The sequence below is a fragment of the Dreissena polymorpha genome, chromosome 3 (genome assembly GCF_020536995.1).
Source record: "Dreissena polymorpha isolate Duluth1 chromosome 3, UMN_Dpol_1.0, whole genome shotgun sequence".
Taxonomy (NCBI): domain Eukaryota; kingdom Metazoa; phylum Mollusca; class Bivalvia; order Myida; family Dreissenidae; genus Dreissena; species Dreissena polymorpha.
In genome coordinates, this window is record NC_068357.1 from 104,394,247 (window position 1) to 104,414,474 (window position 20,228).

Below are 20,228 nucleotides of genomic sequence, written 5' to 3' on the forward strand. Positions count from 1 at the left end.
ATGCCTTGACTGTAACTTCATCATTCATCACGCAGTTTCAAAATAATTTTCTGTAAATGTAATTGAGCAGGAAATTGCAACATTTGAGCAAAAAGATCAAGGTCACCCCTAGAGGTAAAATTTGAGTATTATGCAGCTCGCCCAGACAGCAACTTCATCATCCATCATACAACATATAATAAGAATATCATACCTCAACTGTAACCTGACCTGAGCACAATGGTGAGCGTGGGATACTGTTTTATCCCTCTTCTGTCCATTTGTGTGTGACTGGTGTCCATCCATTCGTCAACTTTTTCTTCAAATGATATTTCCTTGTGAACCAAATGGCAGAATTTTACGACACTTTACAGGAATGTTTCTTATGTGTCTTTATGAAAAGTGTTCAAATGGTTACAGTTTGTTGATTAATAAAGTCCTGACCCTAAGGTCTCATAATTGGTATGTAACATCATATTGTGGTCCTCTTCAAAATGTGTATAAATCATTCCCTGGGATAAAAATTAGACCCCTCCCTGGGTTAACAAAAAAATCATCCTTTAAACCACAAGGGTTATACTAAGAGGTTCTTATCTAAAACTTCATAGTTGATGGTTTTCATATTTTGTATGTAGTCCTCTACAAAGTATTATGTAATCTTGTCGAGGCCAAAAGTGACCACACCCTGGAGGTCACGAGTTTTACACAAACTTGCAGTGAAAACTGGAAAACAATCTTCTTGTCTGAAACTGCAAAGACCATGGCTTTTCTATTTGTTATGTAGAACCACCCAGAGGTCCTCTACAAATTTTGTTAAAATTATGCCCTATGGTTAAAAGCTGGCTCGATATTCCTGGAGCAGAAGGGAAATTATTTTGTTTACAAGTAAAATTTTGTACCTGAAGATTCACTTAAAAAGTTAAAATGGACTACAAGTCATGTACATGTGTGTAAGATTTCATCTTAAAACACTATGTACATGTACTACAGACTGGATAAAAACAAAATGTTTCTTTTTGACAAAATGGCTCAAGTCTTCAATGCTTTTCCTAACAGATATGCTTCTGGCATGATCCACAATCTTGATTACTTTTTATGCTCCCCCAAAAAATTTTGGGGGAGCATAAAGTCGCCGCTTTGTCTGTCCGTGCGTGTGTCCGTCCGTGCACAATTTTTGTCCGAGCTATTTTTCAGCAATTAATGACCGGAATTCAATTAAACTTTATGGGAAGCTTCACTACCAAGAGTAGATGTGCATATTATCAGCTGGTCCTGGTCGGATGATTTTTCACAGAGTTATGGCCCTTTGAAATTTTCTATAAACTGGACATATAGTGCAATTCTTGTCCCCCCAACTACTGACTGGAATTCAATGAAGCTTTATGGGAAACTTAACTACCTTGAGGAGATGTGCATGTTATTTGTGGGTTCTGGTTAGATGATTTATTTAGAGAGTTATGGCCCTTTGAAATTTTTAAGTTGCTAAACCATCCATCGTATTATTTTGTCCAAAGTTATGCCCCTCAAGACTATTCCTTTTATCTGAATATATAGTGCCAATATTGTGACAAAAAAAACTTTGGGGAGCATCACCCGTCTCCGATGGTTTCTTGTTTACACAATGGAGTAGATTTGTAAGCATCGTGTTTTGTAACAATTTTTTAACCTAATTAGAAACAAATTGTGTTTCCCCCTCTGAATCCTTATAAAAATTGGGTTTCATGAAATTTAGTGGGTTGGTTTGGAAGTGGATGCAAACCTGTTTTTACATTTTGCTGTTGTTGTTCAGGACTACACAAGCGGGGAGCTGTTGACGGGGTTTTTGAAGAAGGAGCTCATTGAGATCCTCACCAAGATTGTAGGGGACCACCGGCAGCGCAGGGCACAAGTCACAGACGACATTGTCAAACAATTCATGACTCCCAGAAAACTCAACTTCCAGTATTGACACCTCATATGTTTCGAGATAACTAAGTCAGCTGGCCTATGCAAACAGTGCTTTTGTATTAAGAATTGTGTGTGTTTAATTTTGTTTGTATTATGACTCAAAATTAAGATTGTCAGAGAAAAATCTGGGAACATAACCAAATAAGTAACTTAATGCAAGCATATAAGAATGTGTTGAAGGGCATGAAAACATGTTTAATTGAAGGTAAATTATGTCTGTTACTGATGGACCAGCTTAGTTATAATTTTCATTTGGAAATGTTTCATAAACTATATTACAATTAGTGAAAATATTTGTGTTTTAGTGTTTTTAATAGACTTTCCTCTGAATGGTGTTGGTATTTAAGAGCTTAAAGTTCATGTATTTAATGATGGCAATGCAATAATGTTTTAATTACATGCTTTTTGTCCCCTACCGGTGAAACCGGAGGGAACTTATGGTTTGCGCTCTGTCAGTCTGTCTGTCTGTCAGTCTGTCTGTCAGTCTGTCCATCACACTTTTCTGGATCCTGCGATAACTTTAAAAGTTTGTCATATTTTTTTATGAAACTTAAAACATGGTTAGATGGCAATATGGAGATTATGCACGTCATTTCATTTTGTTCTTACGTCAATAATGATGGTTGCTATAGCAACAAATATTTATTTTTTTTTAATTCTGACAATGGTGGAGTTTCACTGGTAGGGGACCATATTGCTTGGCAATCTCTCGTTAAATATTATTTTTCTTAATTAATTTTTTTTTGTTTGCTTTGCATAATTTTTCTGTCAGTTTTGTTCTTACTTGTATTGTTTTAACATTTGTTACATTCTCAATTGATTTATACTAATATTCATAATATTGTTTGATTATAAAGAAGCTCTAATGTAGTTTTAACACTCGTCCTATGATAATTTAAATTGATTTCAAACATAGTTATTGAATAGTGGTTCTAGTAACTGGAATGCTTCTGCTAGCAACTACAAGGCTACATGTATTCATAGTCATTCAACATGACATTTTATTGAATTTTGTATTAAAATTAATTGTTCTTAAATCTCTTCTTGTAAGCAAATGGTCAGTGATTGTAACTCAACTCTATAGAGCTATAGCGCTCAGCAACCCTGGCCATGTAAACGTATCTTTAGCTCGGCTGATAATTTAAGTAAAAAAACACACTAACCTAATATTCTCTTAATGACATTGTTTAAGTATATTATGATTCAATAACAGCATGCTAAATGCTAAGGAAAGCTATTTGTTTCAAACAAGCCTTACTTGCAAAACCAATATTGTTCAAATATAAGGATATATCGACTGTTTTAACTCGTGATTCAATCTCAAGATAAAAAAGTTTGTGTGGTCTTAGGGATTTTGTTTGATTGTCATTGTGCAGTTTAAGGAGCATAAATTGCTTAATCATTTTTCTTGGCTCCACAATATTTTTTTCTTTTTTGTATCATCTTACTTGATATCAATCTAATTCTTTATTTGAGTATCAATAAAAGACATACACTTATACACAGCTGTTATAATAAAAACAACTAAACTGTTGTGTTTTGTCCTGAATTGACATTTTATGACCATTTTTTAAGATTATTTACTGCTTTCAAATATACAATTTTTTACCAGATGTTTTTTATAACAATAAATGAGAACGATTTATATACATGTATATGGACAACTATATTCTATACAAAATTTGATTTGAAATGCAATATGCATGTACATTAATACCAGGGCATTATGCTTTTTTGTACAAGTGGATTTACTTATAAACAAGCATTATTCACCAACTCTCCTGTCTAATGAAGCTTCTGGTGTAATCAGTTTAAGATTTTACCTTACATGTGTGTTCAAGGTAAGCCTTACATGTGTGTTCAAGGTAAGCCTTACATGTGTTTTCAAGGTAAGCCGTACATGTGTGTTCAAGGTAAGCCTTACATGTGATCAAGGTAAGCCTTACATGTGTGTTCAAGGTAAGCCTTACATGTGTTCAAGGTAAGCCTTACATGTGTTCAAGATAAGCCTTACATGTGTTCAAGGTAAGCCTTACATGTGTTCAAGGTAAGCCTTACATGTGTTCAAAGTAAGCCTTACATGTGTTCAAGGTAAGCTTTACATGTGTTCAAGGTAAGCTTTACATGTATTCAAGGTAAGCCTTACATGTGTTCATGGTAAGCATTACATGTGTTTAAGGTAAGCCTTACATGTGTTCAAGGTAAGCCTTACATGTGTTCAAGGTAAGCCTTACATGTGTTCAAGGTAAGCATTACATGTGTGTTCAAGGTAAGCCTTACATGTGTGTTCAAGGTAAGCCTAACATGTGTTCAAGGTAAGCCTTACATGTGTTCAAGGTAAGCCTTACATATGTTTGCAGGGGAGACTGTTGCCACTATACTTCCAAACTTAATAATGTGTTGTAGTTTATAACAAGCTCATTTGTGGATGTAATTTGATGTGATTTTGATCTTATAATAAGTATTGAACATGCAATTTATTTGACAGAGAATGCCATTTTTCGTTGAAACTGGTGAACTCGATGGAAGTCTCAGTAAAGAGCTATTTTCCCAAGGCAAACATCCATGATCCTGTTTTAAATAGAGTTCACTAGCTAGGACAACTTGCCTTTATTCAAACAGGAACACACACATTTTATTACATACAAACCTGCAACAGAGAATGTATTTAAACGTTTTGTTATTAATATAATGTTATTTTTAATTCTTGTGAAGTTGCATGGTCTGCAGCATACTGTTCCAGAAGCTATCATCATGTGTATGATGGCAAACTTCTTTTTAGCTCTCCTGAGCATGTTATGTCCGTCACATTATGTCCGTCGTTCACCATTGTACGTTGTCAACTTCTAGCTGGTTACCACTCTAGAGGCAACATTTTTAATAAAAATTTTGGAACTCGTTCACAATGTTTATCTTCACATTATTTAGGCTGAGTTCAAATCTGGGTCACATATGTCCAAAACTAAGGTCACTTGGTCGAATCTAAGAAAAACCTTGTTACCACTTTTAAGGCCCCACTATGACTCAATCCTGATGAAACTTGGTCAGAATGTTTGTTTGACAATATCTTTGCATCCCAAAACCAGGTCACTTTTGAATGCGTTGATCAGGATAATTTTTAGCTCGACTTTTCGAAGAAAAATGAGAACTATACTACTCGCCCCGGCATCGGCGTTGGTAAAAGTTTTTTTATAAAGTCAAATAACTTAAACACTATCAAAAATAATTAACTCAAACTTGGTATACTTCTTTATGGCAACAAATCAATTGTGCAGGTCAAGGTGCATAACTCTGTCAGCATTATTTTATGCCCCTTTTTATACTTTTGAAAATTTTGTTAAGTTTTGTGTTTAGGTCCACTTTATTCCTAAAGTATCAAAACCACCGGTATTGCTTTCATGCTTGCAACACTTACTAACTATCATAAGGGGACTGTGCAGGCAAAGTTATGTAACTCTGACTGGCATTTTGACATAATTATGGCCCCTTTTATACTTAGAAAATTGAAAATTTTGTTAAGTTTTGTTGTTTGGTCCATTTTACTCCTAAAGTATCATAGCTATTGCTTTCAGACTTGGAACACTCGCTAACTATCATAAGGGGACTGTACAGGACAAGTTGCATAACTCTGGTTGGCATTTTGATGGAATTATGGCCCTTTTTTGACGTAGTAACTTTGACTATTTTGTTAAATTTTGTGTTTAGATGCACTTTACTTCTTAAGTATCAAGGCTATTGCTTTCAAACTTCAAATACTTTCAATCATGAGGGTACTGTACCTGGCAAGTTGAATTTGACCTTGACCTTTGAATGACCTTGACTCTCAAGGTCAAATAAATAAATTTTGCTTAAATTGCCATAACTTATTTATTTAGGATCAGATTTGATTCATACTTTGACAAAACAACACTTACCTGACATACCACAATGGACTCCACCCAAACCATCTCCCACGCCCCACCCCAGAATCCCCCCCCCCCCCCACACACACACACAAATAATTTATTTTGTTTGAAACAAGGTAAAAAAAATAAATTATTTTTATGCCCCCCTTCGAAGAAGAGGGGGTATATTGCTTTGCTCATGTCGGTCGGTCGGTCGGTCAGTCGGTCGGTAGGTCGTTCGGTCCGTCCACCAGGTGGTTGTCATACGATAACTCAAGAACGCTTGGGCCTAGGATCATGAAACTTTATAGGTACATTGATCATGACTCGCAGATGACCCCTATTGATTTTGAGGTCACTAGGTCAAAGGTCAAGGTCACGGTGACTCGAAATAGTAAAATGGTTTTTTGAATGATAATTCAAGAATGCATACGCGGCCAACAGGGCACACTCTGAACAATATTACTGAAGCAACTGGTCTGTAATCCTAAATCTATAATTATCAGTCCAATAAAACATCATCCTTTTAGTAAAATACAGTGGATCAGTAAAAATATTATCAGAATATGAGATTTTTTGTATATTTTGTATATTAAATATTGTGTTAATGTTTAATTTTGTTGATTAATATAAATATAAGCAGGACAGGGGAGGTAATACACTACAGGGGAAACAAATGCAATAAGTTTAAATTTATTGTTACAGATTTGCCTCCCTTGTAATATATTTAAATTTTACCAAATGTAAGGCTAACTGCATTTTTGTAATGCATACTACTACTACTACTACTACTACTACTACTACTACTACTACTACTACTACTACTACTACTACTACTACTACTACTACTACTTCTACTACTACTTCTACTACTACTACTACAACTACTACTACTACTACTACTACTATTTCTTCTGCTACCACCACCACCACCTACTACTACTACTCTATTACTACTACTACTACTACTACTACTACTACTACTACTACTACTACTACTACTACTACTACTACTACTACTACTACTTCTACTACTACTGTACTACTACTACTACTACTACTACTACTACTTCTACTACTACTACTACTACTACTACTACTACTACTACTACTACTACTACTACTACTACTATTTCTTCTGCTACCACCACCACCACCACCGCCGCCGTTGCTGCCACCACCACCACCACCACCACCACCACCACCACCACCACCACCACCACCACCACCACCACCACCACCACCACCACCACCACCATTCACAGTGACAAAAAACGTATTCACACAATGGCTGCTACTACAACTTATAGCCCATATAGGTGGGCATGCATGTTTTACAAACAGCCCTTGTTATACCGGTAATTATATTTTTGAAAGAGCGTCCAACCATCCCACCCAAGCTATTGCTATCAAACTTGAAATATAATCTTATTAGTTTGTTTTATGTCTTTACAAATGTACAATAGATTGTGGAAAATATACCTGAACTCAGAATCGTCTATAATGTACCACTTGTTTAAAACATAAGCGATCATTATTTTTCAATTATGGCCATCTTCCAGTTAGAATATGACTCTATTACCTTGACCTTATTGAATATGAACAATTTCCCCATGATTGCTTACGTTATACTGTAAAGCACTCGAAAAGTCGAGCGCGCTGTCTTCTGATAGCTCTTGTTTTTAAGGTATTACACCTCTAATGAATAACGTGTAATATTGCTGTATTTCCGACATTTCTATTGCCCCAAACAGTCTCTGAGTAAATGTGTTAAATTATAATAATTTGGTCGAAATCACAACAAGATATTGGTTCTAATATTTGACATGTAAACATATTTCTTGTCCCAATCGGAGTTTATTATGGACTATAGTTAACATATTTTTGCATAATTGAGCTATTCTTGAAACTAAGCAGTTTATGATAGTTTTATATAAGTACTATATCTTTAATAAATTGATGCATTGTCTAAATTTCTAAGTGCAGAATTGTTATGGCATTTTCATTTGTTCTAACGTGGGTACCCTTGCAAGTGAAGCTGGAACCTAAATTTCATGCTGTGAAACTAAAAAGAAATAAAAAAAAATTCAAACAAGGATGCATCAAAGAAAATGTCTTTCATCAAACTTTTTCATTCTGCTGTTATTGTTTGAACAATTATTTGTTTAAATGACTAAAGATTGCTATTTTTAACCAGGTTTTCAGAAGGAAAAAACTGTTTATTAGATTGACAAATGTCGGCGGGCGGGCGAGCGGCGGAACGAGCTTGTCCGGGCCATAACTATGTTGTTCATAGTGAGATTTTAAATAATTTGGCACATTAATTCACCATTATTGGACGGTGTGTCGCGCAAAATAAATTACGTCAATATCTCCAAGGTCAAGGGTCACACTTTGAGTTCAAAGGTCAAAAATGGCCATAAATGATCTTGTCCGGGCCATAACTAGTCATTCATGGTGAGATTTTAAAATTACTTGGTACATTTGTTCATAATCATTGGACGGTGTGTCATGCGTAAGAATTATGTCGATATCTCCAAGGTCAAGGTCGCCACGACTAAAAATAGATTGAATTTGACACAAGGGGGGTAATTAGGAACAATCAGTAACAATGCACATTTTGAATTGTCTCCCTTTATCAGACTTATTTTTCGAATTGAAAACCTGGTTTTGTGATAATTTTGTCCCTTGTTTCTATTTATCTGAGGGGAGATAATAACACTTGTGTGCTTATATTTATGCCCCCCTTCGAAGAAGAGGGGGTATATTGTTTTGCACATGTCGGTCTGTCTGTCCGACCAAATGGTTTCCGGATGATTACTCAAGAACGCTTAGGCCTAGGATCAGGAAACTTCATAGGTACATTGATCATGACTAGCAGATAACCCCTATTGATTTTGAGGTCACTAGGTCGAAGGTCACGGTCAAGGCCACGTTTGGGGGGCATATGTCTCCAACCGCGGAACACTTGTTTATTTAACCTTTGTGTAGCACCTCATTTGCTGGCATGAATGCATATAGAATGCATTTATGCACAAATATATACCAAATAAGTCTTAATTTATCCTTGTTAGGGTCCTTAGGGTGAATTATGTTATAAAATAGTTATCAAAATAAAGGAGGAAAACAGATTGAAGGTTTTCTATTTGATATGTCTGAAATCCATGATTATTTTGTAACTGTTTGTTAAACTTTGAATTTGTATGCAAAATAAGAAATATTCAAAGAAAGATCAGAAATTCAAAAGCTTGTATTAGAGCGCTAAAACCTTAAACAAGTTACAGTAAAAAATATGCTGACTGAATGGCCATTTAAAGCATAGACAACTCTTTATTGCATTATCATTACCCTTCCCCCTTTTAAAATGATATACTATTCATGTAGTGGTTAATGAAATTTAGCAATTTATGTCACTACTACTTCACTAGCCAATTTTATTCCTAATAAAGTTCAGTTGGTCAATTTGACTTAAAAGTATATTTATCGCAGTGTTTCATGCTGATAGTGTTTGGGCATATTGTTTAATTCACAAAATGACATTTTTTGATAACGTATTTAAATACCAATAACTCTTCAATTTAAATTTAACACATTAAAAGAAACCCGCGTTATCAATTTCAATACACATGTGGACACGCCCCTTCATGCATAGTTGGCAGTAGATGGCGCTACGCACTGACGACACACCTTTGACAGGTACGACTTTCGGCCATTTTACAAAGTGTTGAAAGTTTTATGACCTTATATAGCTGGATTATCAATGTGCGCATGGAATTAATCGGATTTATTCGCTAAAAGACAATTTCCTGCCTATATTAAGGCTGCTATAGGTGGCATATTATTTCTAGGTGGGTATTCTTTTACCACGCATTTGTCCTAATTGGGAATATTTTTGCCCCGCTAAAATTGAATAGGATACACAGAGCTTCGCATGTATAGTGGGATTTTAATTGGCAATTCAGGTGTGTTTACGCAATGACAAATCATGAAATGAGTTTAAAACGAAACGTTCTTGTCACAAGTACGCTGCAAGAATATAAGTTTTATCAGAAGAATATTCAATCTGAAGTTATCAGTGTTTTACAGGGCATGTGTTAATTAAGGGGAGAGCAGTGTAAGATTGATGTGAAAGTGAAAGTACAATTTTATGGTCTTGTTTATATAAAGTATTCCAGTCGTAAGCTACTATATTGTCAATGTATATACTTGAAAACAATCGGAACTAGTAGTTGATGCTATTTCGTTACTTTTATTTAACTTTATGTACTAGTCAAGGACCATTTTAGGAAGGAAAATACCATCTACATCTACATATTGTTAAAGGGGCCTTTTTACAGATTTTGGCATGTTTTGAAGTTTGTCATTAAATGCTTTCTATTGATAAATGTAAACATTTGCTCTAAAAAGCTCCAGTAAAAAATCAAGAATAAAATTTAAAAAAGAAAAAGTAACCCTCAACAGGGCTCGAACCACTGACCCCTGGAGTCCAGGCTTAAAAAGACTCCGACTTAGAACTCTTGACCATTCTTCCGCATACAATGTCAGATGTATTTTATACTATATATAAACAATAAATGTAGTTTCACAAAATATAGCGACAACAAATGAACTCTCCAAATTATTCAATCGTTTCGCGTTGCAAAGCCTTTATAATTTTCAGGTTTTTAAACCGTCAAAAGATGCATATAATGGCTTTATTAGAGCATGGTAAATGTTCAGTATTACTGTTTCCTCACAAATATCATAACTAAATCGAAAATTTGCGAATCTGAAACAACTTTTAAATTTTGTCAATTTACCAAAACGTGAAAAGGCCCCTTTAATAGGCATTTTCATGAAACAAAATAATATATAATTTAAGCAGTAAAAGAAACATTTTGCATGTAATATCGTTGTTCAGTGGTTAAATATTAACAAATGTGTATTTGAAAACAATATTTTAATTGGAAATAAAAGATAATTATGCAAAGCTTCATTTATTATGCACAAAGATCGGAGATGTTATATCAACATCAATATTATTCGAAGGAAAATGCATTTGGAATGTTAAAACCTCTTTCATTGAGTATTTAAACACTACCTTTTTAGCTGTTGCAATCAACTAAAAAAATAAATTATAATAAGATTACAAATGGCCACACAATATATAACAGATGTTATTCGGATTTTATGCAGCATCAACAATTTGTAAAATGATTTTTGTCTTGCCATGCATCCAATTTTTTGAAAGCATATTTCTTATGTACGACATGGACTGTTTATTTTTTGTTATACATTTACAATTAATAGTAAAAATAAGCTGAATGAATTTGGTAGATCTGTTCAAGTTTTATTAATTCTGCTTGCCTCTGTTTTATTTTTATTTGTGCATTCTCGCTGCAAAGTTTTGGGGCAAATTTCGATCGAATAGCTGGTGAATTTGTTGTGGCTAATTTTATTTCATGAACAGGATAAGGCACCAAACATTGACATTTTGAAATTAATGGCATCATTTTCAAAAGTTTGCAATATTACTAGGCAGTTTTTTATGCCCCCGAAGAAGGGCATATAGTGATCGGACTGTCCGTCCGTCTGTCCGTCATACTTTGCGTTTACGTACGGTTTCGAAAAATGCTCATAACTTCTATGTCGCTTCAGATAGGAATTTCATATTTGGCATGAATGTGTATATGGACAATGCCTTTCCATATGCACACAAATTTTGACCCCTGTGACCTTGACCTTGAACTTCGGGTTTCGAAATCTGCGTTTAGGTTTCGAAAAAAGCTCATAACTTCTATGTCCCTTGAGATATAACCTTCATATTTAGTATGCATGTGTATAGGGACAAGGCCTTTCCATACGCACAAAAATAATGACCCCTGTGACCTTGACCTTGAACTTAAGAGTCCGCGTTTAGGTTTTGAAATCTGCGTTTAGGTTTCGAAAAATGCTCATATTTTCTATCAAAGCGTTTATAGGGGGCATACGTCATCCTATGGTGACAGCTCTTGTTTTAAAAGAAGAAGGAAGTGTTAGCTTTAATATGGCTTCGTACACATCCTTATTATGTATTTTAGGTATTCTTGTGTTTCTACATGTTAAATATAATATATTTTTGCAAAGTCGAGCATTAAATTCCTGTAATTTCACTCTGATTTTTATCGAAATAAAATAATAAAATAATTTATAATAACAAGCTTAAGATTACCAGACAGCATTGTATAGATGAATTGTAGCACATAAAAGATCAATTATTACAGAATGCATTTCATTTTGGGAGCTGACAATTATTAGCTCGGCTGTTTTCGGAGAAAACCCGAGGTTTTTTTTAACATTGGCTCTAAAATCAAAGTGCTTCTACCTACAACTTTGAAACTTCACATGTAGCTGCACCTTGATGAGTTCTACACGCCACACCCATTTTTGGGGATCTAGGTCAAAGGTCAAGGTCACTGTGACCTCTAAAAAAAATTAAAAAAAATTCTGATAAGCTTTTGGCATACGAGCGGTGCTCTTGTTTTTGTTATACTTACAGATATGTTTGGCCTTTTGCAAATAATACAACAAATGCAACTGTTAAGTGTTACTAACTTTGATAATTTTCAATTGCTAAAATAATTATTTTGGAACAAATCTAATTTTAGCTTTAAGGCTCAGCGTTTTTTTTTCTTTCTTTAACTAGTACCGGGGAACGGTACCTTTCCCAAAGCCTACCGGTGGCTTCCCAATTTTAGCACCGGACCTTTTCCAATCTCCATATCTACCGTTCCCAACGATCCTAGGTGCCGTTCCCAATCGCCAGTGCCTTTTATTTTCGCTGGAAATATCTTTTGAAATCGTCGAGCCTTTTATTTTCGGCCATTTATTTACGCCGGACATCGTTGCGTAGAAAGTAAACAAAACTTTTCAAAGGGGCGCAACTCTAACCGTTGTGTAAAATGTGACTGGATTACATAACCGCGACGAGTGATAGATTTTTCCCGTGAAAGAATTCCATCGTAAAGACCAGTCTTCCTTACATCAATAAACTTTCTCAACACTAATTTTTGTTGACATTAAACAAAAAGTAACGGTATTGAGTTAAATGCTCATATTATGATCTAATAATCTATGTATAGTTTTTGAAGTATTAAATCCGGACAGAAACTATTCGGATACGGATGTAAACAAATAAAAGTTTAACATAAAATTAAAAATAATGAGACATGTGCGTACTATATAGTTATTTACAACATATACATTAGCATTTAATGGCAGATGATCTTATTAATTATCTTATTTGATGATTTGACAAAAAAATCAAAACAAAATATAAGACTAGCCTTTGAAAATAGTTGTTAAAGCATTCCACTCTAAAAACTCATTTTGGTTATGTGTGGCTATTCTCACTGTCTATTGTTGAAAGATTTCAAACCAGTCCAAGTTCCATTGTTGTTTTTGTTTTGTTGTTTATGTATTAACTCACATAAAACATTGCAGGGCTTGTGAGACTTTTAAGGGCTTAAACAAAATTATTAATATTATTTTTTATGCAAGCCAACCTCTGTGATAATGCCTATCACTAGAAGATATTTTTGTTCCATTGACAGGCACATTCCTACTGAAGTGGCAATAAAACAATTTTCACATGACATGATATGATTGTCAAAATGTCATCACTAGTAGTTTTTCTGTTAAAACCTAGAGCTTAAAATGCTTTGTGATGCAGAATATAGCCCCTAATGAAAGATCAGATGCATTTTAAAGATTCATAATTCATCAATTTTGCGACTCGAATTTTTCCCAATTCATTGATTTCGCGACTCGTTTTTTTCCCAATTTAAAGATTTCACGACTCGAAAAATTCCCAATTGTAGGGGTACAGGTACCTTTCCCCTTTGGGGAAAAAAAACGCTGAGGCTATTGAGTTTACAAAATCATCAATATCCCATTCAACTGTATCAAACTGAAATATTGCTATACTACAACATGTAACACAGAATCTACGAAGAAAGAATGTTTTCAAATATTTATTTCCAAGGACTCAGTTTATGAGCTTCACAGTGCCAGAGTAGGAAAAGAACAAAATTGTATGACTTACCAGGTAGCTTTTATTGACCCAGCTACCAAAACCAAAGTTTTTCAGAGAGTAAATTTGTACACCCTGACAAATATATAATTCATTAGAATGTCATTAAAGTCCTCTCTAAAATAGATATAAAACCATGAAAATCGTTCATTGGACAAAGGAATTAAATGGCTTTAGAATATAACGTATAAGGTTATTTCACTTATTTGTAATTTGAGATGTTTAGAACAAGGGGTAGGTCGAACGGGTGACTGAGGCGAAAATTTTGCCCACGGGGAGCAAACTTTGTTTTTTTAAACAGCAGGGAGAAAAACACTTTGCCCTAATTTCCGAGTAAATCCATTTGCAAACAATAGATAAAACGCGTATGTTTGCAGTAGGGAGTGACTTAGCAAATCAATACACAAAGACATTACAGTGCAAGATACTTGTCAATGACGCTAACCAGTCCATAGACTCTGCCCGCTGTAATTGACCTAGTTCAATCAGGTTCGCCAATACAGCGCGTCATTGTTAACGTCGCTGATTAGCTAACAGAATTCTGACTATCCAATCAGATCTGTGATAACATACCATATCTGCAACTTCAATAAGCATGAGCTCTCATCCTGTGTAAATTAATCAATTAAAGAAAAATAACAAAAACTGATAAGCTTTGAAGTGCCGGTGGGTTAATTAATTGATTGATGTTGAGTAAAGAGTTATGTCTTTTGATTGTTTACTTACTTTTCGCACTTTCCGGGGACTTCTTTCATTTTAGAAAATTATTATTGCACATTGCACCTACTTGATATTTAATTCGTACCGTACAGAAGAAAACATGCAAATGTTTCCAATCATCATTTATTGCAACCCCAGTCTTTGACTTATAATGAAGAATAGATTTAGACACAAGAAAACATTCTTCCCAAGGTGAAAATTATTGTCTGTCTGGCTACAATTTATTCTCATGTCATTATCCCCACGCTTTTCGGAGAAAAAGTGGGATATTGTGGTTATCTCCGTCTTCGGTCCGTTCGTCCTGGCCACTATCTCCTCCTAAACTAAAGCACTAGAACCTTGAAACTTAACACACATGGTAGCAATGAGCATATGTGCGACCCTGCGCTTTTTAGAATTTTGATCTTTGATTTTGATTTTCACTCATTTTTATGCCCCCAGTAGGGTGGCATATAGCAGTTGAACTGTCCGTCAGTCAGTCCGTCTATCTGTCCGTCCGTCCGAAAACTTTAACATTGGCCATAACTTTTGCAATATTGAAGATAGCAACTTGATATTTGGCATGCATGTTTATCTCACGAAGCTGTACATTTTGAGTGGTGAAAGGTGAAGGTCATCCTTCAAGGTCAAAAGTAAAAATATACAATCCAAGGAAAGTAATAAGCTTTAAAAGGGAGATAATTTCTAAACCTGCCAAATGATATATTGAAATGTTATTTCAAACCGGCGCAATAGGAGGCATTGTGTTTCTGACAAACACATCTCTTGTTTTATGTTATTTTACATTAACTTCTTCATTTCTACACCAATTTACTTCCAATTGATACTGAACATCTTTTATGACAATACGGTCAATCTCAACTTTGCATGGCCCCATTACCAACCCTAGGGCGCCCCCGCCCACATAGACCACGCCCACCAAAAATTGCCTTTTACTATAACTTCTTCATTTCTACACCGATTTACTTTAAATTGATACTGAACATCTCTTATGACGATACGGTTAATCTCAACTATGCATGGCCCCATTACCATCCCTGGGGCGCCCCCGTCCACATAGACCACGCCCACCCAAAATTGCCTTTTACTATAACTTCTTTATTTCTACACCAATTTACTTCAAATTTATACTGAACATCTCTTATGACAATACGGTCAATCTCAACTATGCATGGCCCCATTACCAACCCTGGGGCGCCCCCGCCCACATAGACCACGCCCACCCCAAATTGCCTTTTACCATAACTTGACACTTCTACACCGATTTACTTTAAATTGATACTGAACATCTCATATGACAATACGGTCTATCTCAACTATGCATCGCCCCATTACCAACCCTGGGGCGCCCCCTGGGTCAAACATTCGGCGTGGGGATACGCTTCGGCCTCTGCCGCGCCATTTCTAGTTTACAAAGTGTTCGAAACAAAGAATGTTGAAATTGTACGAGTTAAAAGTTGTTCATTAACATTAATTTATAGTTTAACGAATATTCTTAATTTTAGACATAAGTCTACAAAATAGTGGGTGGGTAATTATGGGCACTGGAAAATGTAAATGCAATTTATTGTTATTTTAGCACAAGCATGAGTTGTATTTCTCTCTATAGAGGGTATGTCAGTAAATAGTTCATTAGCTGGTATTTAACGCATTAATGCCTAGTGGACTCTCTCATCCTTCTAAATTGGATCAATTTATTTCCAAAATTAGGGATGTCTAGTATATTCATTTCTATATTTAGAATATTTCTTACAGAAATTCCTTTAAGCAAACAGCGTAGACCTAGATGAGACGCCGCATCATGCGGTTTTTCATCTGGGTCTACGCTGTTTGCCAAGGCCTTTTTTCTAGACGCTAGGCGTAAATGGGTTAAAATAATGTGATTATTTACTTTGCCTATAAATTATTGCTATTAAAATAAACCTTGACAGTTGAATAAATCTGTTTAAACTATGAACAGGTAGAAGTATATTAGTTCATTAGCTGGTATTTAAAATAATGTCATTATTTACTTAAATGCCTATTTATTATTGCAAATAGAGCCCTGAAAGTTGAATAAATCTGTTACAACTATGAAAAGGTAGAAGTATACTTTTTATTGACACAATATAAATAATAGATTATGATAATGATTTTGTTGGTAATTCAATACCTGGGACATTTTAGTATGTGGCTTCATTTCAGTACTACTAGTATATTCATTTTTCATTAACTGTCTTTTGGGTCAGGATAAGGCTTATTCTGTAGAAATTGTTTTCTGCCAGTGAGTAATGGGATATCCCACCAGATCACTGGTATAGGTAACTTGACTCTTGAGAGGTTTCAAGTGACCTAACACTTAGCTAATCCAATAAAATATCTTGTTTTCCAATATAAACAGCCATACAGGTATACTGTAATTATACTTTTGATAATAGTATGTCAACATCTTGACATTTATAGCTGTAAGCGATTATTGTAAAGCTTATGGTTGTTCTATTGCATTTACTGAATTGATAAAAAATGCAACTGCATATTTATTCAATTTATTTAATCATAAACTAATGTGAAAACTTTTTGAATCCTTAACCATTTTATCTATATATACAAGTTGACGCGGAAACGGAATTTAAAAACTTAAAATTGAATCTATGCACCTTAAGAACAAATCTTTAGAAAATGGAGTGGATTTCCCCAACAGTTAACATGTCATTTGTAATTGAATAAGTTTTTGACTTTACAGAAATAAATAATGTGCAGTTGCACTAAAATCTTTAAAGGGGCCTTTTCACAGATTTTGGCATGTTTTGAAGTTTGTCATTAAATGCTTTATATTGATAAATGTTAACATTGGGTCTAAAAATCCCCAGTAAAAAAACAAGAATACAATTAAAGAATTTCTTATATAATAAATAGTATCTCTCAACGGGGCTCGAACCACTGACCCCTGGAGCCATGGTGCAAAAGTCTACCGCTCTATCCACTAGACCATCCGCTCTTATACCAATTCCAATGTATTTTTTACCTCATATATGCAATCCTCATAGTAACAAAAAATACAACGACAACAACAGAATTCTCCAAATTATTCAATCGTTTCATGTTGCAACACTTCATAGTTTTCAGGTTTTTAAATCGTCAAAAGATGCACATAATGGATATTTTAGAGCATGGTAAATGTTCAGTATTACTGTTTCCTCACAAATATCATAACTTCAAAGAAAATTTGCGAATCTGAAACATTTTTTTTCAATTTTGTCAATTTACCAAAGCGTGAAAAGGCCCCTTTAATTTCATAGATTTTCTGGGACCGCTTTTTCCAGAACGTTTATACTAGTTTTTCGGCATACAATGTATCTGTTTAACCCAGCTTTTTACTTAAGCTGACCTCTTAAAAGGGATACTACTGTCCGTTTTACAACACGGCTGTTAACTGCATGTTCAGCATGAAAAACTGAATTAACACTCTAAAAGTCACATTTATAGTCCAATCTTCATGAAACTTGGGCAGAGATTTTTATGCCCCCAGTAGGGTGGCATATAGCAGTTAAACAGTCAGCAGGGCCCTCAATCTATCAAATCTGCCGCCGAATTTCGGTGGCAGTCCCCCACCTGAAAAGTATACTTTTTTCCCCTTTTTGGGGGAAAAATTCCCCCTAAAAAATAAAAAAATAATTTTTTTTTTTTTTTTTTTTTTTTTAATAGAAATTTGTGTCTCATGATTATTATATCTCAATTCTTTTTCAATTTAATCTTTTCAAACATACTAAATTATGAAAAATTCAATGGATATAGTGCAAACATGTACAAATGAAATAATGAGAGAGTAAGTAAAAAAATCCCCCAAAAAGGGAAACGCCGCGAAAATTCCCCCTCCTAAGGGCTGCGGACCCTTTCCCCCAAAGTAGTGTGAGGGCCCTGGTCAGTCAGTCAGTCAGTCTGTCCGTCCATCCGAAAACTTTAACGTTGCCCATAACTTTTGCAATATTGAAGATAGCAATTTGATATTTGGCATGCATTAGAGCTGTAAATATTTGGCATGCATTAGAGCTGTAACGATTCGGTTCGATGCATCGAAAAACCGGTTCAACGCCCCCGATTCGATTTTGATACTAATACGGCCAATTTCATTTTAAACCTTACTATCCAAATCCGTCGTCTAAGCTTTCTTGTCGTCTTAATACGTCTTGTGATTGGTCAATAGCCAATATGGCATTCCCTTCTCAAAAAAGTGTGTGAAATGTACGTTTTAATTACGTTTTGCGTGTGTTAAACGTGGCAGTATTGGCACTGCGTTTTATGTGCGCTTTATCTTACCGAGTGAGTTTTTAACAAAGACAAAAAAAACAAGAAACTGTGCGCTTTTTGTGGGTAAATGTGCGCTTTTATGTGCGTTAAACGTGCGCTTTTTATAAGTGCGTTTTTGTGCCATTTATGTGTGTAAAATGTGCGCTTTTAAGTGGGTTAAATGTGCGCTTTTCGCGAGTTAAATGTGCGCTTTTTTATTTGAAAAGCGCACTTTTAACTCACTTTAAGCGCAGTTATAACCCACATAAAAGCGCACATGTGTGTAAAATGTGCGCTTTTAAGTGGGTTAAAACTGCGCTTTTCAGCGAGTTAAATGTGCGCTTTTTTATTTTAAAAAGCGCACACTTAACTCACTTTAAGCGCAGTTATAACCCACATAAATGCGCACATGTGTGTTAAATGTGCGCTTTTCTGTGGGTTGAAAATGTGCTTTTAGCGAGCAAAATGTTCGCTTTTTATAGGTACTGACTTATAAAAAGCGCACATTTAACTCAGTTTAAAGCGCAGTTTTAACCCACATAAAACGCACAATTTACGCACGTGAATGGCAGTAAAAAACGCACTCACAAAAAGCACACATGTGCGTTAAAGGTGCATCTTTCGCCTTAACAGTTGATTCAATTATATGCTGTTAAAAGTTTTTTTAAATTCAGATACGCAATAAAAACCAGTAATTATACACAAATATATTTGTGTATTTTAAATAATTACAAGATAATTCAATTTTATACTTTAATGTACACCAACATTTGTTAACATACATGAGTAATTAAATATCAATGGCAATTTGATGAAATAAATATTAACATAATTAGATTATAAATAAACAAAACATAATAGCATACTAATAAATAACATGTACAGTATATACACCGGAACATCTATATACATAAAAAAGATGAGAATCAATCAAGGCCTGTCATTTCTTTGAGGCGGCGGAGTGCGGCTCTCATCTTTCTCTCCACGTCTGCCACCAGCCGGTCAAACTTCTTTGCAACTATTATACTGTCATGGCCTTTGCCCGGTGCGTCTCGTGCATGATCTCATTTGATCCGGTCCTGAAAGATATTTTATAATGTAAGTGTTGAATATTGCTGCTATGGTAATGTCGTTGCTATAAAAATTATAAATTTAAATCAAAACTAGTTTGTTTGCTTGTTGTTTTTGGTTGTTTATTTTTGCAATTTTAATCCCCTGATCACATGTGACTTAAGACTTTTCATAAATAAATATGTTTGGTAGAAAATACTGTTTGAAAATGTACCAAGATACGTGGTCTCATTTGGCTGTGTTGACTGGTCGGAAGTGTGACACCTTTAAAATGCAATAACCAGTACCCTGTATAGTTTTACCTCTAAACA

The 20,228-nt window shown here is 34.8% G+C and overlaps 2 protein-coding genes across 10 annotated transcripts in view; both read left to right on the forward strand.

The window, feature by feature from the left end:
- Window positions 1-3,459, forward strand: part of LOC127870811 (tryptophan--tRNA ligase, cytoplasmic-like) — a 31,522-nt gene extending 28,063 nt beyond the window's left edge. Inside the window, exon 8 of the mRNA XM_052413330.1 lies at window positions 1,769-3,459. Within this exon, the coding sequence (XP_052269290.1) occupies window positions 1,769-1,927 (159 nt within the window). The 3' untranslated portion in view covers window positions 1,928-3,459. The remainder of the gene's footprint in view (window positions 1-1,768) is intronic.
- Window positions 3,460-9,357: 5,898 nt separating this feature from the next.
- LOC127870809 (spectrin beta chain-like) overlaps window positions 9,358-20,228 on the forward strand; it is a 238,232-nt gene continuing 227,361 nt past the window's right edge. For 5 of the 9 annotated variants that reach the window (XM_052413321.1, XM_052413325.1, XM_052413323.1 and 2 more), the window contains exon 1: window positions 9,360-9,658. The gene's annotated coding sequence lies outside the window, so the exon portion shown is untranslated. Of the gene's footprint in view, window positions 9,659-20,228 lie in introns of all 9 variants that reach the window. The other 4 variants (XM_052413326.1, XM_052413329.1, XM_052413328.1 and 1 more) reach the window with 3 other exon arrangements.